The sequence below is a fragment of the Crotalus tigris genome, unplaced genomic scaffold (genome assembly GCF_016545835.1).
Source record: "Crotalus tigris isolate CLP2741 ecotype Arizona unplaced genomic scaffold, ASM1654583v1 scf7180000017628.32516253702:7417878, whole genome shotgun sequence".
Classification (NCBI taxonomy): domain Eukaryota; kingdom Metazoa; phylum Chordata; class Lepidosauria; order Squamata; family Viperidae; genus Crotalus; species Crotalus tigris.
The window spans coordinates 218,706-245,983 of NW_024096523.1; the positions used below are offsets into that span (position 1 = coordinate 218,706).

At 36.1% G+C, this 27,278-nt stretch overlaps 2 protein-coding genes across 5 annotated transcripts in view; both read right to left on the reverse strand.

Moving 5' to 3' along the window:
- Nucleotides 1-512: 512 nt before the first annotated feature.
- On the reverse strand, nt 513-15,791 carry CTXN3 (cortexin 3). The gene is made up of 2 exons (XM_039334155.1): nt 15,714-15,791; nt 513-849 (listed from the first exon to the last, which is right to left on the reverse strand). Exon 2 carries the CDS (start codon nt 753-755, stop codon nt 513-515), a length of 243 nt encoding a protein of 80 aa, XP_039190089.1. The 5' UTR covers nt 756-849; nt 15,714-15,791.
- A 5,192-nt stretch (nt 15,792-20,983) lies between these two features.
- MEGF10 (multiple EGF like domains 10) overlaps nt 20,984-27,278 on the reverse strand; it is a 113,295-nt gene continuing 107,000 nt past the window's right edge. For all 4 annotated transcript variants that reach the window (XM_039334152.1, XM_039334153.1, XM_039334150.1 and 1 more), the window contains exons 24-25: nt 25,776-25,982; nt 20,984-23,263 (exon numbers count right to left, since the gene is read on the reverse strand). In XM_039334152.1, coding sequence (XP_039190086.1) covers nt 23,103-23,263; nt 25,776-25,982 — 368 coding nt within the window. In that variant the 3' untranslated portion in view covers nt 20,984-23,102. The remainder of the gene's footprint in view (nt 23,264-25,775; nt 25,983-27,278) is intronic.

Consider the following 27,278-nt stretch of genomic DNA (forward strand, 5'->3'; position numbering starts at 1 on the left):
TTTCTTGCTTAAATGTAGAACCTTACTTTTTTCACCATTGAATTTCATTTTATTAGATAGTGCTCAATGTTCAAGTCTGTCAAGATCCTTCTGTATCTTAAACCTATCTTCTGGCTTCTTCTGGGATATTTTTTTTTCAATTATCCAGTCTAGCAATGGACCTTGGACTTCCAAGGCTGACTAGATGTTGAAATCTGCCAAAACATAGACTGCAGATTAGTTCAGCATTCATTTCAAAACAAATCATGCCATCAGATGAGTCGCTTATTTTGTGAACAGGACTGAAGTCTTACATGGCACTGATATGAATTGAAGCTCTTAAATAGTTTGACAGAAAAACAAACCAGAAACTATGTCCATCACCCTTTTCCAGCTGGGCAATATCTAGCCATGATAAACCCAGGCATGTTTTCATTAAATGCTCACCCTGTTTCCCATCTGTTCATCTAATTTTAGCTTTTTTTTGCCTCTGTAAGAACAAGAAATGTTTCTAAGTAGCTACATTTCTGGCTCTAAGCTAAAACATAATCAAATTGCCCTTTTTCTAACCCGTCAAGTCCATCTGTCCAGGTGGCAGTTGGCATAGTCCTGTAAGGGTCTAAGAGGATTCGAAAACATCGGACAATGAGAGCACCAAGGAAAATAATCAGTAAAAGCACAAAGGCAAATGTAGTTTTCTGTTCCAAGGTAATGCCAATTTCGGAAGGGAAGTTTCCAGAGGAAAAAAAATTGGAGGTAAAAGGCTCTCCATCCATTCTTCAGAAATCTTAAAACAGGAGTTCGGCAAATTTCCTTTCATTCTTGATGCACAAAGGCCAGAACTGGAGTCACCTTGAAGTCCATTGTCCTCTGCAATCAAAATGATAAGAAACGGAAGTTACAATTGGCACTGTTTCTCAATATTACAGTATGAAGCGTTTCTAGTTTGGGATTCTAAGCTCTCAGCTCCCCTCCCAAAGTAGTTATTCCATATTTCATGACCAGTAAGTGTTGTCAGCCCTTATTGTGTTCTTGTTTAGTGGGGAATTCCCCCAGTCATAAGTTCTCCTACCATTAAAATATTACTTATTTGTGAGACATTTTTGTGGGTGCCATTTTGACTTTTTGGCCTCTCTCTAAAATAACCCATCTGTGCTGAGCATAAGGGTGTAAGGAACGGTGTGTCAGCCTAAGTGGTGGGATTCAAATATGTGAACAAACGGTTCTCTGTTGGATGCTGATTCCAGAAGTCATTTCTGGGCCTGGGCAACAAAAAATTAGCTACCGGTTCTGCCAAAGTGGTGCAAACTGGCTGAAACTCACCACTGCTCAGCTTCCTTTAGTAAAAGAGAATTCCACCAATGTATTTATCTGATTATTAATATCAATATTACTGGACACATTAAAAAGAGTTCAAAGAGAATTCAGATGAACTAACAAATAATGCTTCGGAAGAAAAAATAATTAACTAAACTGAATATTATCTAAAAAATTAAATAAAGAGGGAGAAAGTGGTTACGCTGTTTCTACAAAATCTGTCATCTCCATCTATCTATCTATCTATCTATCTATCTATCTATCTATCTATCTATCTATCTATCTATCTATCATCTATCATCTATCTATATCTCTAGCTACCTATCTCTCTCTCTCTCTCTTTCTCTCTCCTCTCATCTCTTTTTTTCAGTGGAGGTAATCACATTTTCCAACTACACACTGAATTGAAACCACACATTTTTATTGTCTAAGAACATGTTTTGGTGCCCAGAGCTATTTTTGGAGATAAAGGAGATACTAGAAGTATTTGTTAATTAATTATATATATAGAGAGAAAATAAAAACGTATTTCTAGAAATATCAGAAAGCTTTTGTCCATCATATATATTCTGATAAAAAAGATATAAATAAAATGAAGGTTGTAGCAGCAGAGTTGTTGGGATAAAACACAACAAAAGATAAGGAAGTACTTAGAAGAGAACAATCAGAAAAATCCCAAATCAGAACAAGTACATTTGAGTAATATATTAACTGAGTTTTTGTATGATATTATATAACAGATTGGTATCTGTGCAAGGAGGATGGCAAAGAAAGTTCATTGCAGTCTTAGTGCTGAAAGGTTTGTAGACAAATTGTTCTTCTCAACCAATTTATGACTACCTTCTTTTGCAATGTTTGTTTATTCTGTAATGGCTGCCAACTGAGGAACTTTGTAGCATCCTCAAAAGAATTAAATTCAAGGAAGCCAAAATAAACAATGGGCACTCCTCACTATGTTCTTACATTTTACTACAGCAGAAACAACAGCAGATTATTTGACATCTCCTGGAGAGTTCAATTTATCCTCCTCCCAATTTTGGGTTATTTTTAGTAAAATTGGTGCAGGTGCCTTACTCTTGCCAGCAGCCTTTTTGTTCTTGGCTCAATCATTCAGTAGCTTTCAACTTTTTGTGGGCCAGTGGGTATCAAGATTGTCCATCAGAAACTATTTCTTTGAAATAGTGTCTTTGAAATCATACATTTTGCAAGGAGTTTATAATCTGAGCTGCAGCTAGAACCAGATTTTGTTCTCTCTTTCTTTGAGGAGCTTCTCAGTTTGTTTGCAGAGTATATGGCCAATTTGATTTTCATATTGTCCAACCAATGTTGTCCAAGTATTTGCTACAAATATTGGGTTTTCTTGGCAATGTTCCATGAGTCTCTTTCCTGCTTTATTTTGCACATGGGGCCCAAATTTTCCTATTATTCCAGATGCTATTTTGTTTCTATCTTTAGCATTCCAATCAAAAATTAGTAAGGTATCTTTGGGGTGGGATGGGGTGGGGTTGTCATCCAGTTACTGCAGATTGTCATAGAATCGTTCAACTTATACTTCCTCTGCATCTGTGCTAAAAGCATAGACTTGAATCACTATAATACAGATTGCTTTGCCTTGGATTTGAATCGAGCTCATTCTATCTTTTTGAGATTGTATCTGTGCCCTGATTGCAATGTTATTTAATAATAATGACTCCTCCATTTCTTCTCTGATTTTCCTAATAACAGTAGATCTGATGTTCCTCTGATCTGAAGTGACATGTTCCAGTACATTTCAGTTCAGTGATTCCCAGAATGTGAAAGCTCATTGATGTTTCTGCTCTGGCAACATCTAGTTTGCCCTGATTTATGATTCTGACTTTCCTCATACCAATGAAATATGTATCTTTGCAGCATCCAACTTTTCTTTTGCCTGTGGTCAATATGCAGCAGCACAACATCCTTTTTGTTTAATCTAGCCACATCAAATAGCCACATTTGTCCCCTGCTTTTCCCCATTACTTTACTGGATACCTTTCAATCTCAGAGCTCATTTGCCAATATCATGTTGACAGTTATGTTCTACTTATGAATGTACATTTGGTTTTCTTGAAAGAATGTTATAATGGGTTGCCAATTCCTCCAGTGGATTGTATTCTGGTCTCAGTTATGAGTTGTTCATCATGTACAGTCCTTCTGGGAATGTACACTGTAATAATCCATGAATGGGTACAGCCCTTTAATCTCCAAATAAGACAGTCCTTCTGCTCAAAATTAGTAGTGGGCCATATTGACCAAACTGCACTCCAAATTAGAGGAAAAAGTTATATTTCCCTCCTCCATCAACATGGTGCATAAGGAGAGAGGAATTGATAGGCGACCTACTTTAACACCAAAGCAACTCTAAGGGTTATATTAGCAACACTGACCAAATGCTAAAAGTGTTTTTTTATTATTTTATTTTGCAGAAATTGTTAAATGTAACTGGTTGGCAAATTTCTGTTGCAAATTTTTCTATTTATTGTAAATCCCCCCCCCAAAAAAAACCCCAGAGACAACCTTCCTCCATTAAATGACTTCTTAATCCATTGGACTACACTTCCCTTCATCCCCATCTTGAACAGAAGGTAGCAGTTAGAAAAAAGCTGGTCATAAGGAAAACAATTTCCCAATTGATAATTTTGGGGAAAAATTATCTGCCCCACTGTACACAATGATGTATTGTTTGTTAAACATTTCTTCAAATAAATGCACAAAGCAAAAATTTCAAGAGGGAACATGTAAGCAGTAACAGAAGATACATAATTCATTCATCAACTTTTTGCAAAGCTGGATAATATTACAAACGATAAAACTAGTTTAATTTCAACAGAATTCAAAATAAATAATAACAGTGGCATATAAATATGTTAGATAAATAAGCAATGAATGACACTTACAGTAAATTCCTCTGTGATATATTTTATTGTTACAAAATCTACAAGTCATTGAATCCCACAATAGGGAAGTTGGAATATTGAATGCCTTAACTTTGAACATTTGTCTGAAAACCTATCCCAAAGAATTCATAGGATTTACAGTTAGTAAGGGAGGGAGGCAACTGTCATGAAAGGTGATGGGTCTATTATCTGAGTAACCATGAATGGCTCTCAACTGCATGAATCCTTCACTTTGAAAGATGAATGGTTAGGATTAAGGTTAGAAAGAGGAAAAGTATAGAAACTTCTCAGCAGATATGAAATGACCATCCAAATAGGGAGGACTCAGCAGTATTTCTTCAATTCACCAATATTTCTTCTGAGCTGTATGCTTATGTGCATAGAACATGAGCCCTGTGCATGTGTAAACCATAGTAGGCCCACACAAACTAGTATTGCTAAAAAATGTTGATTATTTCATCTTTATTCAGAAATAAATTAAGAAACTGAATGAGTCATACTCCCAAGAACCTTGCTTGCACTGCGTGGGAATTTCCCTCTGGTTCCTTTGCTCCTTTATCCCAGTGTTCTGTTCCTGTCCTTGCATTCCTCCAACAGTATGTGAGACTCCTGGCACCTTCATTGGGACTGGTTGGTAGTATGGGAACATCAGCAGAAACTCAATGGCTTGCAATGTTGTTGATCAAACTGAGAGGAGACAGATCAGACTCAATCCCATGGGAGGAGGACCAAAACAGCTGTCTTTTATTATACCCATGCAGTTGTCTTAGTAAACTGAAAAAAAAATTAAAATCTGCCAAATTTCATTAGCTTGACCCTAAATGCCAAAGGTCTTGGAGAATTATGATGAAACTGTCAGAAGGTGTATGAAAATTTGAGTTCTTGAAGCATCATTTGTTGAGTAAATCTCATATAGTTAATGTATAAAGACTCAGAAATTGAAAAAAAAAACTTCACAGGAAGCTTTGCTTGGTATGCAGTTTAAAAGCTTATTGTAGTGTGTTTATTACTAAGTTGTATAATTATTTTCACCAAAATTAAGAAAAGTGTTTAAAAGTGTGTTTTAGTTATATGATAAGAATTGGAAATGAGAAGAAAAGAAAATTCTTGTTATACTATCTAACAAAAATCAGAAGGAATGTTGCTCTCCAAGTTTCCTGTGACTCATCTAATATTAGAAATAATCCATCATTAACACAAGTACAGTACATCTAAACATTTATAGTTGTCATAACACTGAACTGCCAGCATAAAACATTTTATTTCATAAACATTTCAATTTTCAGGGTTGTGATGGTTCTTCCTGGTGCAGCTCAGGCTTCTGCTTTATTAATCCTCAAGAATCCTGAAGAATACTGGATTTCAGTTTTTGTTTATGTCTATCTCTGCCAGACAAGAGTTAAGAAGTGGCACAACATGATCAAGAAACAGTAAAGAGTTGGGGAAGTCGCAACTCAGTAGTTCAATCAACACAGTAGCCTTTTGAAATGTAACCATGCACAATAAGAAGGTTAGGGGAGAGGCAGGAAGAATTCTACCCCATAGTTCTGGATATACTTCCTTTCCCCTCATTTCAGGCTGGCTGTGATTATTTTCATAAACATCTTATCTGTGGCCAAATCACAGCCTCCGCACCATGAATAGATTCTCCTAGAACAGGGGTGGGGACCCTTGGCTCTTTTATGACTTCAGTTCAGAAGATAGTCCTGGACATTTCCTTGGTGCCAAGCAACCGAGTCAAAAACAGCACTTTTAATTGCATATGAAACCTAATAGGAAGCACAGGCGTAATATGATTATTTCGGGCGAAATAAATCAATATTACTAACATTGCTACGATTATAAAAATGTTCAGTAACTTCTCCACTGTTTTAGATGACAGTTTTGATTTGCAATTTAACGTTGGATGTGTCGCAAATAAATCTTTAAAACCGATGGTGTTTGTTCCTGCAACACAATTCAGCAACAGAAGCACACCCGAGATAATTAGCTATAAGAAGATGCTGAAGAAATAGCAGAGAGGAGCTTTGGATAGACATTTGCTGTATAAAATCTAGGAGGATATATCTTGTCAAATGGTCTTTTTATGCTGTTTTGGCAGAGTCTGTTGGTGTCTGAGTGTAGGCTTTTGAGATCAAGAGAGCAATTAGAGTTGTTCCTAATTTCAACACAAAGCTGGGAGGGCACCATCATGTTCAATGCTGTCTCTTGCCTGTTTCCATGGGTAACCTTTCCTTCTGTGTAACCTAGAAATAATGCATGGGTGCCTAATCAATGGCTTTGAAGTCAACAAAGAGTACTTAGTTCTCAAATGTTGATTTTGGAAGTGATAACAGTTGCTCTTCTATGGTTCATTATTTGATCTCATACTTGATAGGGTAAAATAATATGCAATGGGAAGTTATGAACTGCATTATGGAGTGTGAACATTAAAGACTGTATTGTAAATGTTTTAGGCTAAAATGCAAATAGAAGCAATGTCAAAATGCTTGATTCAATGTTGCTACTGCATTTTCAGCAAATGTATATGTACTACTGTTAGCCTGGCAATGAAGTTCAGACAAGAAGAACAGCAGAAAAACTACCTCTACTTTGCTGTAAGGTCACATTTACAGAAAGTATGAAGTCTTGCAAGTCTGAAAGTATATTTTTCCCTCATCACCTTTACTGTCCAATAAACTAGGGATATCCACATAAACCAGCCACGTCCACATTCCTGCTGCTACTTTCCTCCCCCTGTCTCTTGAGGTCATTCCCACATACCATAATCTACCAACATACCAAATATGTTTCTTCTTACTTGGATTTCAAAATGCTATATGTCATAGTAGATCCACACCTCTACTTCCTGTGTAACAAAATTTTCCTTTTGGTTTGGCAAATATTACATAGGATTTAGACAGAATGGAATGGTTTGGTCATCTGTATTGGGTCTCTGATTCAGCATGTCTTGGAAGGACTTTCAAAGTTTGGGTTGAGCCATCTGGTGACCTCTTTTTCAACAGACTGTCATTTAGGCAAATTAATAGTATTTCGTAACATCAAGAAAGGACTGTCCTATTATAACCCATACATAATTATGTCTTGCAATTGTAGCACAAAGGAAAACTTTGCTAGGGTTTGTGCAAAAAGCAGGTTACTAGGCCAACTTATAGATGCCACAGAGAGTATCTCTTAGAGCTTTCACTGAAAGTATAGTTTGAGACTTCTTACTGCAGGATAAATCCAGAAAACACAGCATTTAAAGAATGTCCCACTTTGGAATAGGAACAGTCTGGATTCTAACAAAAGATTTCTATTTGGACTCAAGATAGTACTGTTTTCCTGATTCTTTTTCCCACTAAGTAAAATTTCTCTTAGCCCCCTTTAAATTGAAAAAGGATACTTTAGGAATACTACTAGTGAACATGGGAACAGACTTGTGAACTTGATTCTATTACTGACCATCAATTCCTGGTCTGAGCATGTGTTTCAATGCTTTTTGGACCTTAATTCTTAACATATCTCAACCACAATTTTGTATTTACAATTCAAAATTGGTGAGTCCTGTTTTAAACAAAAAATTGATTTTGATGGATTGACCAGATTTTTCCCTACCACATTTCTACATCAATAAATTAATGTACTAGACAATAAGCATTAATAGTAATAAGCAACCAAATAATCTATGACAAATAGCTCTTTATTGTTTTTGTACAAAGACTGAAATTTTAAACTAATTGTTTTAGATCATTCTGGCATGTGATTGTAAAAGTGGCTGCAAATGAAATTGGTAACAATGCAAATCAGACATTTTCTTAAACAACTTAACAGGGCACATAATCACAGCCAGAAATCAGAGGAGGTTACAATAGCAGAACTATCACGGGCAACGGCTAGCAGAGTAAAATCTGCAGGACTCCTTTACCTTTTATCTCAGGGATGAGCATGAAGAAGGATCCTTCTAATGGCTGCCAATCTCAGGCATACTTTGTGAAGAAGCCTGAAAATCTTCAGGTTTAAATAAGTACATAATGAAGAAAGTTTGTCTCTGGTAATCTGGATTAGTGACTGTATTTTCAATTTATCCAATTGCAGGCAGAACATTATATATTCTTAATCACACTATTAAATTACTATGTGATGATGATAAGGCCTAAAATCATATTTTATGAACTTTTCATGTTCCTATTGTTGTGATGTATTGTACTTAAATGGTTACATTCCACTTCTTTGATCTAGTTGGTATTATTGCTGATATTCTTCTACCCTACAAAGATTTGTGTAAAGACATCCCTTATATTTTTATTCTGGTTTGGTTCATATGTTGGACAATATGCCAAATTTTATCTGATTAAGCAATAATGAATATAAGGAGGTAACATGTTGTTTATGTAAGTACAATTTGCCCAAAACACAACAGCTTAACTATTACTGTCTATTCCACACCAGATTTTCCTAACTCTAACCCTAATGGTTAGTTGATATCATGTCTGCTATAAAAGCATTTCCCATCACTAACATAAAAAGAGCATCTTTGTTTGCATAATTGGCTTTGTAATCTAAAGGTCAGGTAAACTTTAAAAAAATAAAATAAAATTAGAGGGGAGAATTTCAAAGCATGCATATTATTTGTCATATTGAAGTTAGAATTCTTTGATGATAAACAATTGAAGTAATAAAACATACACTGGCAGCATCACTGTAGAGACAGCCATCAAAGCAAGATTTTTCTTTTTGCTGGCTCATAAATGCAAACAATTGGAAAAGTTTAGCTGCTGGCTGAGCCTTCTACGAGGCATGGTGGTGAGCAACTTGCTCACCCTAACAGGCTTTGTGAAAAGCTCCATTTGAATGTATTGCAAAACCCTTATAAGCAACAGCTGTACTGCTTTGATAGAAAACATGCCTGGGCCAAGTTCTGAAAGTAGGTTTTGATTTGACAAAGTTTCAGTCAAATTCAGTCAAAGCAGATTAATGAACTAAAGCCAAATCCCATATTAACCCTGCAATCTGAAGCCCTTCTCAAGGCTGCAGATTCAATCGCTTTATTATCATACATAGGGAAGAGGGGGGCATTGATTGGTGTGATTAATTATGAAACTCTCTGCCGGGCAGAGAGCTTTTGGGGTGGCAAACCTAACGCTGCTTGGATTTCATTCACTTCTTCTGCTCTTAGCTTTAACTTTGTTCTGCCTTATCCTAATGAAATGATATAGTTCCATGCTGATCCTGTCAATGCAAGCAGGAATTCAGTTCGGCTCTCAGCATGCTAAATATGGGCTTAGGACTGACCCCTGTTAAATTCTGCTCATTTGGGGTTCATTTAAATCAATGAATATGGAAGTAGGAATGTAACAGCCTCTTTCTTTGTGCCAGCCTGTCCCCCTGTTCCCACTAATTTCTGATATTGTTCTGTATATATATATATGAGAGCCATCTTCTCTTCTTTCTGCAAATCAACTCATTTCCAGCAAACCGTAATCCTAAATCAACACAGTCTTGCCCACAAAAGGCCTGACTCCCAACCAAAGGTAGAGATAAATAGGTACCCCTCCCCACTAAATCTAATCCATTTGTCTTGAATCTTGAAACAGAACACAAATACAGTTACACTCTTTCCGGTCTTAATCGAATCAGGATTGATTTCCCTCAACCTCACTCACCTTGAGGCAATGGTTCTTTTATGGGAAACAGATTTTTTGCTGTTGTTATTATTGCCTTTACATTCAAATTCAGGGGAAATAAAGAAACCTTGCCCGGACTCTAAAAAAAAATCTGGAAAACAATATTCAGTCCAATGGATGGAATTACACCCACCTTTATTTTTTTTTAAAAAAGTAATAATATCCAATTGTCCATGTGTAAAGATTTATTTAAATAGCAAATTCAGATTTATGACATTTGCTGACTTTTTCAGTCTTGTTACATCTTTTGTTCCTTTTTCTCTGTACAGCATATACAGTAATTCTATTTTTAGTAAAAACAATTTTATCCGGGTGTAATCGTAAGAGATCACTCAGAAAGAAAGAAATTTAGCTTTAAAAAAAAGTTTTGGCAGATACCCCTCCACCCAAAACATTTTCTGCCAAGTCCTTGTGCAATGCCTTTGACTAATTTATAGTGGAACAACTATAATATGGTTTTCGTTAAGAGAAGAAAAATGGGGAGAGGGGAGCTGCAAAATAGAAAGGAACCATTTTACACCAAGGAAACTCTACTCTGGTAAGCAGATGTTCTCTAAGGTCTCAGTCAGTTTAATACTTTCCCCACAATATGGGTATGGATGTTCAGGAATCAGGCTTGAAAAAAAAAGCTAGAAGAGGCTAACAAGCCAGAAAAATCTAGTGTGTGTCTACATTGTGCCCTTATGCTGCCTCTGCCTTATACGGGTGCCAGTTGGATTCTAAACTGCTTAAGAAAATTCTTTCTGAGCTGGAAATGCAGCAACATGACAGATGTTCAGTTCAGACTGCCAGATGCTGCTCTCCCCAATTGGACAGTTCCTCTGCTGCATGTGTCCTCCCAATTTTCTGTGCCAGAAAAGAATTGCCAATCATCTTCTCTTCCTTTAAAGATTAGCAGTATATGAGTTTTTAAATACATCTAAATAACCAACCTCAGGAAATATGCATTCTTATCTCCAGACTAAGCTGATTTCCAGGCAGGCATAGGGAGCAGAGGTGTAACATCCTCTCTCCTTACCCATGATCAGAAATAATCTCTTCAAAAGTCTGGAAAAACCCAAACAAACCTTAAACAAGCACAGAATTGCATCCACAAGAAAATAAGTGAAAAGCACTGGACTTGGAGAGAAGAGAAGATTTCTAAACTGGTCGGAATAGCCAACACCCCAGAAGACAGGCTGAAAATCCAGATGGATCTTGACAGCCTTGAACACTGGGCCCCATTTAACAAAATGAAATTCAATGTAGAGAAAAGTAAGGTTTTACACTTAGTCAAGAAAAAAAAAACACAATTGTACAGGTACAGATTAGGTGAAATTTGAATCAGTAGCAATAACCGTGAAAGAGATCTTGGAGTCCTAGTGGACAATCACTTTACATATGAACCAGCAGTGTGTGACAATAGCCAAAACAGCCAATGCAATCTTAGGCTGCAGTAACAGAGAGATAGAATCAAGATCACATGAAGTACTAGTACCACTTTATGAAGCTTTAGTAAGACCATACTTAGAATACTGCATCCAGTTTCGGTTACCACAATATAAAAAAGATGTTGAAATTCTGGGAAGAGTGCAGAGAACAGCAACAAAGATGATTATGGAGCTGGAGACTAAAACATACCGTATGAAGAACTGTTGCAAGAATTGAATATATCTAATCTAGTGAAAAGGAGGACCAGGGCAACATGATAATAGTGTTCCAATATTTGAAGGGCTGCCACAAATATTCAACCTATTCCAAAGCACCAAAAGGCAAGACAAGAAGCAATGGTTGAAAACTAATCAAGGAGAGAAGCAACTTAGAGAAATTTCCTGACAGTGAGAACAATTAACCAACTTGCCTTCAGAAGTTATGGGTGCTTCATCACTGGAGGCTTTTAAAAAGAGACTGGACAACCATTTGTCTGAATAGAAATAGAATCTCCTGCTTGAACAGGGGTTGGACTAGAAGACCTCCAAGGTCCCTTCTAACTCTTTTATTCTGTTATTATTCTGACTAAAGCAATTCGTTTATACAGGTAGTTCTTGGTTAACAATATTGAATTTCCGTCACTAAATGTAACATCACCTGACCATATTGCTTTGCAATGGCATTGCTAGGATTCACTGTTGCCATTGTTAAATGAGGATGATGGGTCGTTAAGTGAGACTAGTTGGTTTGCAAGCAGGCTGGCAGGCATGTAAGTGGATGCTGCTAGATTGGGAAGAGTGTACAAGGGCATGCAAGGCACAGCACCAAAATGTAGGGCCAGGGATGGTTGTTGCCAGGTAGGGGAGAGTATGAGCAACTTACTGGAGCTTCTCTGCCAGTCTCCCCATTGACCTAACTTGTGGGAAGCTTGCAGGAAGGTCACAAATGATAATCATATGCAGGACTGTGGGACATTGCAACTTTCATATTGCAAACTGGTTGCCAAGCACCCAGATCACAATCACATTAACTGTTTTACAAGTCTTCCCCTAATAGATACACTTCCTTGCTAAATAGTGATTCCAAAGTAACACTTTCTCCTACTTGTTTATGTTGCTTCCTGCTCCCCCCTCCATGCTTTCTGATCTGAGGCAATCTCAAGTTGCTTTTAAATGCAGTACACAAATAAGAAGGCCAAAGGCCAACCAGTCTGTGGGCCAAGTAAGCACTGAGAAAGCTAATTACCAGTTTACTTTGGCCTCTCTAATCTCTTACTAATCAAGTCTTTCAGAATTACCAATCTTAGGCCTGGTCTGAATTAGTCGATCAGTAAAAATGGCTTGTGAAACCTTTCCTGGAACCTATAAAGAAGGTCAAGACTATGGGTGTGTTTGCATGACTCTGAATCACAGCTAGCTAAGTGTATATTAAACTGAAATGTTATACGAAACCTAATTCTTGGCTCAATGTGTTGGGTAATGCAAAAATTTGCATTACTTGATAAAACCAGAGTTAAATTATGTGAACAAAGCAAGGAAGCTTCTTACAGTACAATGAAGCACAACAACATATGCAGATATTTCTTTTGATGAAGTATATAAATTTTAAAAGGAAATTGGACAACCCATAGTACATTGGATCATTCTTCTTTCAGCATTTAATATAGGCCTGTGCTATTTCTCCTGCCCTCACAACCCTCAGGTGAGTCCCAGTGAAGCCTCTTCCTCCTCTTTGGTTACCCGCAGAACTGCCTGCTACTTTGGTTGGGGGAAGAGGAACAAAGGAAGGAGCAGACCACAGGAAAAACTATATGCCTGCTCTCCATTCCAGCATGTCCCCATTCAAGAGCTCATCCAATATCAGTGGACTGACTCACTAGCCAGCATCTAAGTCAGACAAACATGCCCCCCCTCCAAAAACACCAACACAGCCTAGCCATCCCTACATTGATGGGGGGGGGCATCTCTATTGCTGTCCTGGTTTGCCTCCATTATTTGAGACAATTTCCATTTGGTGTTGACTGGGAACCAGAGATGTGACCTTCGGCCCCTATTTTAATAATAATAATAATAATAATAATAATAATAATAATAATAATAATAATAATAAAGTTGGAAGGTACCTTGGAGGTCATCTAGTTCAACCCCCTGCTCAGGCAGGAAACCCTATACCATTTCGGACAAATGGCTGTCCAGTCTCTTCTTAAAAACCTCCAGTGTTGGAGCATTTGCCGCTTCTGGAGGCAGGTTGTTCCACTGGTTAATTGTTCTATCTGTCAGGAAGTTTCTCCTTAGTTCTAGGTTGCTTCCCTCCTTGCTTAGTTTCCACCCATTGCTTCTTGTCCTGCCTTCAGGCGCCTTGGAAAATAGCTTGACACCCTCTTCTTTGTGGCAGCCCCTGAGATAGTGGAACACTGCTATCATGCCCCCCTCGTCCTTCTCTTCATTAAACTAGACATACCCAATTCCAACAGCCGTTCCTTATATGCTTTAGCCTCCAGTCCCCTAATCATCCTTGTTGCTCTTCTCTGTACTCTTTGTACTGCTTACTCCAATCCTATTTCCCAATCCTATTTTAATGTCTACATGAAACCATTGAGTGAGATCATCCGTCACTACAGGTTGAGATATTGTCAATATGCTGATGATAATTGTACATTTTTACCTGTGGTGAGTTAAGTAATGCCACGACCACCCTTTCATGCTACCTAGAGGTTGTTGAAGTGAACTAATCAACAGCTTATGAACCTGCTGCCTGATGGAGAGCAACAGGTTAAAACTGAACCCTGGAAGGCAGAGTGGCTTTAGGTCTGGAAATCCTTGGTTTTGCAGAATTGTTGTGGAGGTTGTGGGGGGGTTCTCCAGGAACTGCACTACTCCAGACAAACCTAGTGCATAATCTGGGGGCTCTCCTGGACTTGTGACTCCATATTGAGGACCAAGCAGCAGTCAAGGTCAGGAGGGCCTTTACACAACTGTGTTTTGTACATGAGTTACACCCATTTCTGGACCAACAGGCCCTTATCATAATCACCCACACCCTGGTCCATTTGGAGTATTATAATGTGCTTTACATGGGCTGCCCTTGAACAGCATCCAAATGCTTCAGTTGGCTCAAAATATAGCAGCCCACATGGTTTTGTGCAAGTCCAAATTTGCCTATATAACCTCTTTTGCAAGAGCCGCACTGGTTGCTGATTTGCTTTCAGATATAATCCAAGGTGCAATTAAAGGTTACCACCTTTAAATCCCTACAGGTCAACCCACCTTTCTCTGATTACATCTACCCAGCCCACCAGAGTAGGAAAGCAGGGCATATTGCAAGTCCCAAGGAAGAACATCTGGTGAGATCTAGGAACAACTTTTCTGTGGTGGCTCCCTCCCTTTGGAATATCATCCCCCCAAAAATAAGATTATATCTCACCTTATTGCTTTTCTGCAAGATCTTAAAGACATGTTTTTGTCATTAGGTTTGGGGATCCCATTCAGAATTGAACAAGTGGCTTGTTTGATTCTATTGTCATTGCCACAGGGTGGGAGGGGGGGCAGGAGGAGATTTAAGTTGTGAATATTTAACTGTGGATTTTTAATGTTATATGCCACCCAGAACCATTTTGTGTGCATTCAGCAGCTAAATAAATTTGTTTAATAAAATATATCTTTATCTTAGCTTATATCATTATGAGGGCTTTTTTTTGTCATAGAACGCCCAGAACGGAATTCTGGCACCTTTTTTGGATGGAACCTTCTAGGGTAGGCAAGGTGGGTTGTATGATGTGTGTGAGTTCCTACATCTTTTTTTTTTTTTTTTACAAAAAAGCACTGATCATTACCATCCAATGTTTATTCAGATTTGCTCACTTACTATTTTTGGCCTAGTTCTTTTGGCCACATGTATGTTCTGTCAGTTCTACCACTTTAAAAGTTCTTCATTGTCTACTTCTAGCACATCTCTTCTTTTCTTCAGTATTCTTCTGACTTAAAGTATCTTCCTCAGCTCCTTTCTATCAATTTATATATTCTCCACTGTTTCTGAATTTATTATAGTACTCACTGTACTATAGAGCCAATTTTCTTTTTTCTCATAGAAGCTGAGCTTCATGAATTCTGATAGCTTTGTTCTCTGAATAACTGGATAGTTATGGACGTCCCCTCTCATCATCCCAGTTTCCCCAGTCGCCATCAAAATCTTTGATTTAGCTATATTATTCATTAGAATGCACACAGTAAAATGAAAGGTATGCTTTAAATAAAATTCTGTACTGAATAATATTCAAAAGAATGACCAACATGAAAAAGAACATCTATTCTATTGCTTGCAATTCCATATACTTTAGAAAGTAATAAGGAAAAAAAGTTCAAAATATTACGTTGCATTATGTTACATTACATTATATTATTACATATGAAATGCAAACAGGACCTACCTTAGACAAAACATTATTAAATTCATGATCCCGAAGCTTCCCTTTATATAAGTTGATGCAAAGAGCCATTCAGAAAGCAGATCTTCTCCTGTCTGCCACCGCTTCCACTAGAATCTGATGTCATTTCAGGCTGCTTATATATCTGGACTCCCACCCACTGCAGGCACTTGGCATCTTATCCTACTTGACAACCATGGTAGCATGGTTGGACCCCATCCTTTTAATTCTCTCTCTCTCTTTCACTTCATATTCCTAACCAGACTAATATTATCCTTTGGGAAAAGCCTGAAAATGAAAAATATTACCATATATGTCATCATTAATTCAAGGCTAATCCAAGATACTGAAGCATGGTGCTCAGCACTATCTATGTCAAATTGTATTCTATTTGGGGTCAACTAAAAAGGATCTTACATCTGAGTCAGAAAATCCGACAAATGTAAAATCTCTCTCATTCTGACTGTCTAGTTGTCAGCATCTTATTTTAAAGACATCAAATCACCGCTGGATGTTTTCACCCACTTCACTTTGCCAGATGGGTAATATGGTAAATTATTTTGAATTTTTGTGTTACATTTATTGGTGATCAAAGCAATCAACAGCAAAGATAAATTCTACTGCTAACCCATGGAAAAGCATAAAAACTTCAAGAAGAGCAGTGCTATGAAAGTGCAGCAAGGTTTTAATTATATTATTATGATAATCATTATTATTATATTTGAATGGCATAGAAAAGGAGATTCCAACATAAGTTAACTGGCTTAAGCCTAGTTTAGCATAGTGTGACAGCTCTAACATGAAAAATGGCTAAATTATTGTCAGGCTAAATTATTAAACCATGAAGAAACTGATGTCCCCTTAACAGCCAACGAGGATTTCCAGTGAAGGCTACAAACTCTCACAGATAGCTGTGTGCCTCCTATGATACAAAGCTGAAAAGTATTGAGTAGATGCTATTCAGAGTTCTCACCTTGCCATTTTCCCATATCCTTTCCCCCCCTCTGTTTTCAGACTGGCTTTCTACTTCAACTTCTTTTGAAGCTTATGAACCTGCTGCATGAAACTGATCATCAGGTTCATATAAAGCTATGTCCCACATGACAATCTTTTTATGTAATTCAGGGCAGGAAGAATAAATAGGTGGCTTGCTAAGCTTCTAATGAATGGCTATACATGGTGCTAGGCTATGATTAGATCAGGTGGTCGCAGGCTGGATCTAGAAATAGACTTATCATTTCAGGTCCATGGCATTTGCCTATACCTTTGAACATAAAATGTGCCAGATAATTTAGATGGATATTCTCAGCTCAAGATGCTGATTTTGAGCACAAGTGCCTGGGTCTGCTTTGTACTACTGTAAGAGACTTGGAATTTGGTGTGAATTAGTGGAAGAAATAGAAGAAATGTGGAAAGAAATGAATAAATGTATATTGCTTTCAAAGCATTTTGCATCAAAGTCAGCAGAACATTGTGTCATCTTATAAAACAAATGCTTTATTCTGCATATTTCCTTGGATCACTTTTCACTTCATGAACTACAGGGAGTATATCAGGAGCACTGAGAGCAAAAGGGAACCAATGACATCACCCCTATAATGACATGCTGAAATTGTGGAATGACATCATGCTATGCATGAAACCACCATGATTATACTCCCATAGATTGGACAGCTATGGCTGCCCATCTCAGTTAATGACTCTGGATGGCTTGCAGTTTATAAAATATATTACAATTAAAAAATTTAAAAATTAAAAGAATTAAAACAATAGAATCAGTGAAAACATTAAAAACATCCAATTCAAGTCACACAACAGCAAGATATTTGGCCTGTTAGCAATAATTGGGGCCATTCTGATCCCCAAAGGGAGGATGTTCGACAGAACAGGGGGCATTGCGGAAAATGCATGTCTTCTGGTCCTCACCAGCCAAGATTCTTTGTCTGATGGGATCTGCAGCATGTCCGTTCTGTTTGACATAGGGGGAGACGGATAGAAATTCTTGGAAAAAGGCAATCCCTCAGATACTCTGGTCCCAAGCCATGATGTAGGGCAGTGTTTCTCAACCTTGACAATTTTAAGGCATGTGGACTTCAACTCCCAGAATTCCACAGCCAGCATTGCTGGCTGTGGAATTCTGGGAGTTGAAGTCCACATGCCTTAAAATTGTCAAGGTTGAGAAACACTGATGTAGGGCTTTATAGGTAAACATCAGCACCTTGAATTGAACCATACTGATAGTGATAATACTGTCTTTAAATCATGTTTTACAACTGGATTATATTGCATCAAGAAGCCTGTCAGATAATTTGTTTCCCCTCATAGATGTTCAGAAGACATCCATGCCTTGCCAAAGCTTCTCCTAGGAGATCAGGATCCATGACAACGATTAAGAATAGGGTATCAGAAAAATTAGTGGGTGGCTGAAAAAGAGGCAAAGGACTCTCCTTGAGTTTCTTCTATGGACCAGAACCTTTTAGATGAACAATTCTGCATCGAGTAATGTGTGTAGTGAGGGTGGAGCAGGGCAAGCAAGCAAATGTGGATATACTATAATTCAAAATCTAAAAATAAAGGGGTTAAGGAAAAATGGAATGTTGAGACATTATATAAATAGCTTTTATTCACTCTGTTACAAACCCCCTGGCTTTGTAAAATAAATAAATAAAGTTAAGGCTAAAAATTTCAGCTACCAGATCTGTTCTGGTAGCTGAATAAGTTCTGTTGGTAACCTGGGGATTTTTGCAGGTCAGATCTGGTAACATTACTAAAGCCAAAGATAACGGTGAATGGGAAGACTCATCCCAGCAGGCTTCCTCAAACTACTATCTGCCTCGGCCATTAAAATAAAAAACTGTGGGTTTGATTGTTGTTTTAGTACTTGGTCTATTCACAAGAAATTGCCTACCAGACAGTCAGGCAAAGTGCCAGGATACAGTTGTCAGACTTCACTGAGAACCAGTGAGGTGTCTGCTTTTTGATGGCTTGAAGGAGCTGATCTAAAGGAAGACCAACATAGCAGCGACATGCCTGCCTTTCATGGGCATCAACTATTGAAAGCATTCCCCTATCCACATCATTTTTCCAGGACAGTGTTGGGATCCATTATGATAATCTCACCCCAAAGATTATTTCACAAAACACAAACAACAGAGGTAAAGAAATGGCATTTCCTTCCCCTCCAAAATTGTTTCTCCTGCAATAATAGGCAGTAATATTTCTAGTTCATACCCCACACAAAAAAGATGACAAAAGGGAGCAGATAGGAAAGAGTTCTCATATATGTCTCTAAGAATACACATACCATGAGAAAAAATAAATCAATTATGGCAAACATATGCACTTGAAACTGGAACTTCAAAGGTAGACATTATGGGAGGAGAGTCTATAGTTGCCAAAAATCCTACCTCTTTTTAGCCGTTTCATGAAAGGAACTGTAGTTCACAAAAGCAAATGCCTTTTAATAAAATCCAATAAATGCTATAATTCCTTCTAACTTAGAGCTTCCAAAGTGATTACAATGTAACTTCTGAATTAGTATTATATTTCATGTGGCAGATTTGCGATCAGAAAAGCAAATAAATAAAAACATACTGATATAACTGGGTGACTCACAAAATTGGGTGACTGATTCGGGGCATAGTCATTTTAAAAAAAATTGTGCTAAGACTGCCCTCTCCTGGACCTTCAAGATAGTGGCAAGGGTTTAACTCTGCCACATGCATTTGGTTTGCATGCAATGTTGGTGAATAACATTTTTGGATTTCAGAGAGCTGTTCCTACATTTCTTTTAATTATAAAGCGATTGCAACATAATTTTAAGTAATCTGTAAATGTTGTAAGATAATTGCTGGTTACATAATGTTGGGAATTTTAATGGAGCAAATAATGTATTTTCTTCTTGTGAAAAAGTAAACATGAATGTAAATGAATATAATAATGAATGGATAATATTTTTACTTAATATAGAATCTAGATTTCTTAGCTTTCTTTGTAGGAAACATAAATAGAAATAGAAATTCATTTTGCATCAGTCTTCATCAGTCAACATGTTTATCTTGCATCCATATTTCTAAATCTTCAGTTCCTTGCCTTCTTTATCACTAGTAGCATATAAGTCATTTGATCATTATCCCTTGGATTATGAACCCAATATTGACACTATCCAATTTGATTGTTTATTGCAATAAGATTTAAATAAAAAAATAGAAGCCCTTCTAAAGTAGGAATTTCTTTTACTTACCACATTATATATTTTCAGGGCTTCTTCTGCTACTAGATATCAGGAAAGAAACTCGAAAAACCAAATCTATTTTTAAATCTTCTTTGATGTGGTCCTGTACAGTTATAGTTGCTGTTTTCATTCTTTGATTCTCTGCTAAGTTTTCTGATAGAGGTAAAGTGTTGTGGAACACAAACTATAAGCTACAGTACATAATTATTTTAACCTCATGTCAGGTCAAAAATATTATTATTCCCTCCCTCCTAATTCTTCTGTAGGACTTGAGAATTTGCAACCACTTCTGGACCATGTAATTAATGTCTTGCATTCTGTAGGTAAATATCCTCATCCTCAATATCCTTCAAAGAGGAATGACAAACACTAAATGAGAGGCTTATTTTATACAAAAGTTGTTTTTAAATCAGCAATAACATAGCACTACTTCCCTTTAAATTTAAAACATAAAAAGACAATAAATACGCCTTTACACAATAACATACTAACAACTATTAAAATTATGATAACAATACAACAGTAAACTATCCTGGGAGCTGAGTTATGATCTGCACACTTTCTTCTTTTTCAGCCACAGTTATGGTGTGTTATGAGCCAAGATGTTATCAGTTTGAAATTGGAAATCTCACAATATTTTAACCTGCTCATTTTCTACTACTTTTCAAGTATTTGAAAATTATTCCCACCAGTTTAAATGGAGCTAAATAAATGATTTTAAAATTGTAGACTATCTCCTAGTGTCCTTTTATTTAAATAAACATTTACAATTCTTTAACACTTAACATAAAGACAGGAATTTTGAAATAGGGAGCCTGGCCAGCACCAATGGAGACAATGTGCATACAGCTGAGGTCCCTACTGCATTTAAGGACCCAGGTTTTATATCCATTATATGTCTTTTCTTTCGCTGGAATTCTCCATTACCTTCTTTCTTTATATGAGATAAAATGAAATTCAGGAACTCTTCAGTGGTAACAGGTACTAAGCCAATTTATTTTATTCTTAAATTGCTAATAAATTAAGACTGAAGTCTGGTTCAAAAAAAGATAGTCTTTATTTGTAAGCTTTTTATTCTGTGACACAAAAACCAACAGAGCTGTTTCAGACACTATTCCAATCTTATCCTTTGGTAAGATATTTGAACTATTTAAGTTCTAAAACTCTATTCTTTTGTCCTTCAGGTTTGCATCTTCCAAGCATATTATGTGTTTTAGTATATAGAGACATTGCATACCAAATCTAAATCAAGTTATGGCAGCACTTTTTGACGGAGAATGCCTTTGAAATAAAACACATTTTAGTTTCAATCCAGGTTTATCTGGAATATCTAGAAAACTTTTTTTCCAACCCTACCATTATCTGCTTTCAGTTATTTAGATCTGAACCACAAATATTTTAAAAAATTTAATAGCCCTAGGGCATATGACTTACCAATTTTAGGAATTAAATGGTAAGAAATAGAAAATTAGAAACTGCAAATGGAAAAACCCAACAATTACATTTAAAACATATATAAGGAATAATCTGTTACTGTTAGGGCTAAAAACGATATAGTAATGGATAGCTACATTGTACAGAACAATTCTAGATTGAGAGCTGATTATTTGCCAATATTTTATGTGAAAATTCAGCTATTGGCACATTAAAGCATAAGAAAAATGTCCTTGAAACAGGGATGTTGCATTTATAATGAAAGAATTAATCATATCTAAGTTCTCTCCAGTTTAATATTTTTTTATAAATAAATCCTTGCACTAATATTAAACCTGTCTTTTAAAAATCTGAATATTGCCACAGTTTACACATTGGTAAATTACAACTTTTAAGTCTGTTGGGAAATTGGTGTACTCAAATAATATTTTTCTTCAAAAAAAGAGAACTTCTAAATCTTATGAAGCTGGAAATAAGGGGAGTTGACAGGATTATAAAATATAATATTTCACCACTATTGTTCTAAACCACTAGAAAACACAACTACATTATTTTAAAATACAAGTTAATGAAATGTGGGCTACGCATGCCAAGTTTTCAACAATGCAAAAGTCCAGCTTAAGCATATTTTTCTTATTACTTTCCTATCATACAAGCATACAAAGATTGGTTCAATTAATTTCACATATACTGTTCCTTTCGATGAACTGAAACTCTTTTTCATTCAAAGTGTACATATGTTATAACTGGCTTCTCTCATCCAATTCTTAAAGACAGTTGGGTAAAAATAAAACATTTAATTATGTTTATGAAATGCTTATGGATATGTAGTTAGCCACTAGTTGAACCAACAATTGGTATGACAACTCCCATTTAATAATACAGATCTTCAGGCATATTCATTCAACCTTCAACCACTGATTCACATCTATTCAAAATTATTCCTGTTCCATGTTATATTTCCATTACCAGCAATGTGATAAATACCTAGATTTTTTCCAATCAGTCCAGATTACAGTGAGTTTACTCTGAATATCTCTTTATACCATCTTTGCCACTGAAAAAGTGTAACAGTTTCTTTTTACAACCCCCCACCCATAATTAGTAATTCTGGTTACTTGGCTAAGTGAATATTTGGCAGATTATGCTATCTTGATTGTATGTCAACATATATGAGCAGCGTGGTGGCCTATTAGTGAAGATGCTTGCCTCCCACTCAAAAGGTTGAGAGTTTAATCCTAGGTAGTGGCGGATGTTTCCCTCTCAGGGAGCAGAAAGAAAATATCTACTGTGAACTCCATATAGGCATCAGGAAGGGCATCTGGTCAGTAAACATTCAGCTCCATTCAGTCACCCCGACTCTACCCCAAATAAAGGGATTACAGGGTCATAAAAAGAAAATAATTGAATGTCAACATGTATAAGTTGATAGTGAAAGGTGGCTGCTTCTTCTGAGCAGTAGAGTTCTCACAAGCATTGTTCTATAAGCTTGGATAAGCCAATGCATCATAATGTAAAAGTTTGGCTTTTTAAAAAAAGTTTGATGGAAAATCTGACATGATTTTCCAAGCTTAAGGTCTATCCATCAGCAATGAATGTATAGAAACTATAGTTTGATTCTCATCCTTTATGTACAGCAAATGTTTACTGGACGCTGGTAGGAAAACAGAAGAAGAATAACCAGATTCCACTTTTCAAGATAGCTTGATTAAGCTCATCAAAGATTATTCACTGTTTTCATCTTTGTCTGAAGATGCAGAACTATCCCGAGGAGGCAGCAGGTCATAGTGGCAAGGGATGTGGCTGTTTTTTGGTAAATCATAAAGATCTTGGCTGATAGGTCCATTATTACTTAAATTGCCTTGGACAACACTAACTGTTGGTTCTGCAATTTAAAAAAAATGTATGCATTATTACTCTGATATTGTGAGAAAGAATTATAAAATTTAATCAAATTAATGAATCCATTCATTTAGAAGTTTCCAAGCTTTAAAACAGAACTCTCAAAAGGAGGAAGCTGCTGGTAGCAAGTAGCTTTGCCACAACTTTTCTCCACCCACAACTTTTAAACTCCTTTGGAGCAACTTCCCTTAACTGCCTCAACCAATAGATATACATGAGGGCAAAGTCACCCAGAGACTTCCTGTGTTTCACAGTTCTTAGAGTGCAAGACAATGGTCAATTCAGAAAAGTGTGAGGGGATATATATGCCATATTACATTGCCCCCCTCATAAAGGTGAGATAAAAATCTAATTAACCAAATCAATCCTAGAAAAGGTGTTTTATTTCCAAGAGTATTTGTGGTGAAAAATCTTTGGGTCATATTGGAGTTTCATTTGGTAATGAAACTCGTAATACTTAAATCTCTGGGGAAAAAATCTACTTTAAAAATAGATGATAAAATGGAAAGCTTGGAGCAGAAGCTTTTGTGACATTAAACTAATTATTATATAATGGTTGTTTTAAGGATTTGTCCTGACTTTAAATTAAATTTGATCTTCCAGTTCATAACAGTGGTGGTATTTTTCAACTTAAGCATGTCTTCATGGACCAATGTACACCAGATGCTTTGGCTACTTCAAAGGCATCTGAGATACTCAATTATTTGAAGGAAGCCATGGCAGAGGTAAAATTTATAACATATCTCTATGTAAAGTTTAAGTATATTTTTAAAATGGACCTTCTGAGATATTCAAAACATGGACTCAAGAATTAGAATCTTTGATAATGCCCAATCAAGGGTTTCATGTCTTTACAAATGTTAAAATGTATCAATAGATTTGAGATTGACGTTGATTCATCAAAGAATTGTATTTTGACCACATTGGATTTCCCAAAGAATATGCTGGAAAGGATAAGCAGCTTTCTTTTTTGGAGGTGTAAAAAATTTGAGGGATCATTGATCCATATTGTGGGGTCATATGATCCTCTGGTATCTTTTTGGAATGATATTCTAATGTATACAAAAACTGGAATAGTATTTTAATGTACATAAAAGTACTTTAATGTACAAATTGTTATGTAAAATGGCTATACAATGTGATAAATAATATAATATAATAATAAAATAAAATAAAAGTAGGTGTATGGCAAAATCTTAATATGTTAATGTGAATGTTGAATTCAATAACAAAGCCTTGGAATTATCTGGGATACTTGGCTGTCCAACTTTGTTTCAAAGCATTCAATGATGTAGCAGCAACAACTCTTACTACTTACTCATTCTCATGGTCCTAAAATTCCTCTTTATTTAGAATTTGAATTTCTCTTGCTAATGCTTCCATCCGTTGGTTCTTGTCCTGTGATTGAGCACTATGGAGTTGCTGCATTTGTCTCCACATAACTCTTTCTGCTGGGCATCTTTGTCTTTCATTACTTTGGAGCTTCCAGATAAATAAGACAGCACTACCTTCTCCTTCTTGGCCCTATGTTATTCCCCATCGACAAGGACTTCCCATTTTCTGCCTCAAAGTATTTAATGTCCATCTGACAGCCAAACAAGGTAGATGGAGCTTAGCCTCCAATCTTAAACTTAATTCAAAACCAAACTTCAGTGCTTCCCCATTAATTATAACTGGAAAGTACAACATAAAAGCTGCTGTTTTCCTCTGTGTCGCTTATGTGTTTATTTAATCAGTTTTCTCCTGCTTTCCATGACAAGAAATCTGAAGTTGAGCTGAATTTTCAGGAATTGTATAGCTGAATTATATAACAGGATGATACGTGCCAAATTAAACACAACCTTTTTTAAAGAACTGCCAATATTATTTTTATTTCTTGGCAAAATTGGAAATAATTTTCAGGCCTTGTAGCCTCTTTTGAGAAATAAATCCTTTCAGATAATTATGCCCAACAATTTTATATTCTTTTCAGCCACCACCAAATAACCAAAATGAAATGATGAAAAGTACTTCATTTTATAGTATTTTTATTTCATAAGTGTACGTTTATTGACATAATAGTTTCACTTCTTCATTTTGAACTCACTAGCAATTTTTTAATCGTTTATATGGAAAGGCTATATTGTTGTGGCTCTTCAACTAATGAATTGGTCCTCATGTACCACTTAAATAATTTCTGTTTAAAATAAAGTGTTTTCCCTTTTTCCAGGCTCTTTTGATAATGGCATTAAATAATTTTCATTCATTTCAAAATAGTATTTTATCATGACAACACAAGATAGAGGAGGGCATAGCCGTGATAGCCACTAATGCCTTCTAATTTAAGATTTTTTTAAAATCAAGTTGTTCATTACCATTATTTATAGACTATCTTTAAATAGTCTATAGTTAAATGGAGTTGTAAAAACAGACTATTGATGTGGAAGCAAAAATAAGAAAAACAGAACAAAGGTTACTGTCATAGAAATGGTAAAAATTCTAAAATTGGGACTTACCAACTTCATATACATTTTTATTAGACGAAACAGAGTTATTAATTTCTGCATAGGCAGAATCCCTGTATGCTGGTGATTTCATTTCAACATATCCACATTCTGAATTTTTTGGCATAAGTGCTGGTGGATCTTTAATAGTAGCATATGGGTTTTCAGAGCTACTTAAGGAACAGTTACTTAAATTATATTCGGAATTCTTTATTAGATCTAAGAAAAAACAAAAATGATAATTTAATGGTACTATAGAAGAACAGTGAATAACAAATTAGAATTATTCTTTGAAATGTTTTGGTTATTTGTCAAGTTTCTATTTTTAGTGCAACTTATACAACAATACACAGTGAAACAAACCAGCAAATTAGTTATATGCTAAGCCAAAGATTTCTTCTGCATTGTTTCAACCATTCACAGTGGATTTAATGAAAATTTTATAATTTGTTTTATAATAATAAACTTGGAAGGGAACTTGGAGGTCATCTAGTCAATAGTAGCTGATTATAAACTTGATATAAATCAGTATCACGATAAGGTTGTAGAAAAAGCCAACATTATTTTAGGTTACATCCACATAAATATAGTTCCTGAATTTAGGGAGTAGTATTTCCACTTCAGTATTGCAATGAGTTCTGGGCACATCACTAGCATTCAGATAAAATTGAAGAGGTTCAGAGAATAAGGAAGAAAAACTAAATCTTATGAAGGGAGACTGAAGGAGCTCAGAATGTTTAGCCTTAGTGAAGGACACAAGGTAATGAAGATTCATATTTTGTTGTTGTTGCTAGAACCAAAAAGTATAACCAGAGAAATGATAGGCTAACCTTCATTGGAAGCAGAGATGGTACAGCTATATATGAAAATAGTTTAATACGGTTTCCTTGACTTAGCAAGGGGTAGGCCTAATAACCAAAAAGTTTCTTTCTAACTCTGTTAAATAAAATGATGGGTAGAAAGATGTTCAAAAGGCCAAAGAAAAAAAACCCCAATTGTTGTATTCTTTTTCTTTACATTCAGCAGCAATGCAACATATATATATATACAAAATTACATAGTATCGAAACATACAGGCAGACTTATGACCACAACTGAGCCCCAAATTTCTGTTGCTAAAAGAGACATTCATTAAGCGAATTTTGCCCCATTTTACAACCCTTTCTTGCCACAGTTGTTAAGTCGTTAAGTTGTTGAGTTGTGAAAATAGTTGTTAAATGAATCTGAGTCCTCTATTGACTTTGCTTGTCAGAAGGTTGCAAAAGGTGATCTCGTGATCCAGGACACTGCAACCATCAAACATATGAATCAGTTCCAAATTTTGATCATGTGTCCATGGGGATGCTGCAATGGTCATAAGTGTGAAAAACATTCATAAGTCACTTTTTTCATCGCTGTTGTAATTTTGAATGGTCACTAAATGAAAGGTTATAAGTCGAGGGCTACCTGTGTTTTTGATGTTCATGAATTAACATATTCTCAGTATTAATTTATAGTTCTAACATATTTTTATGA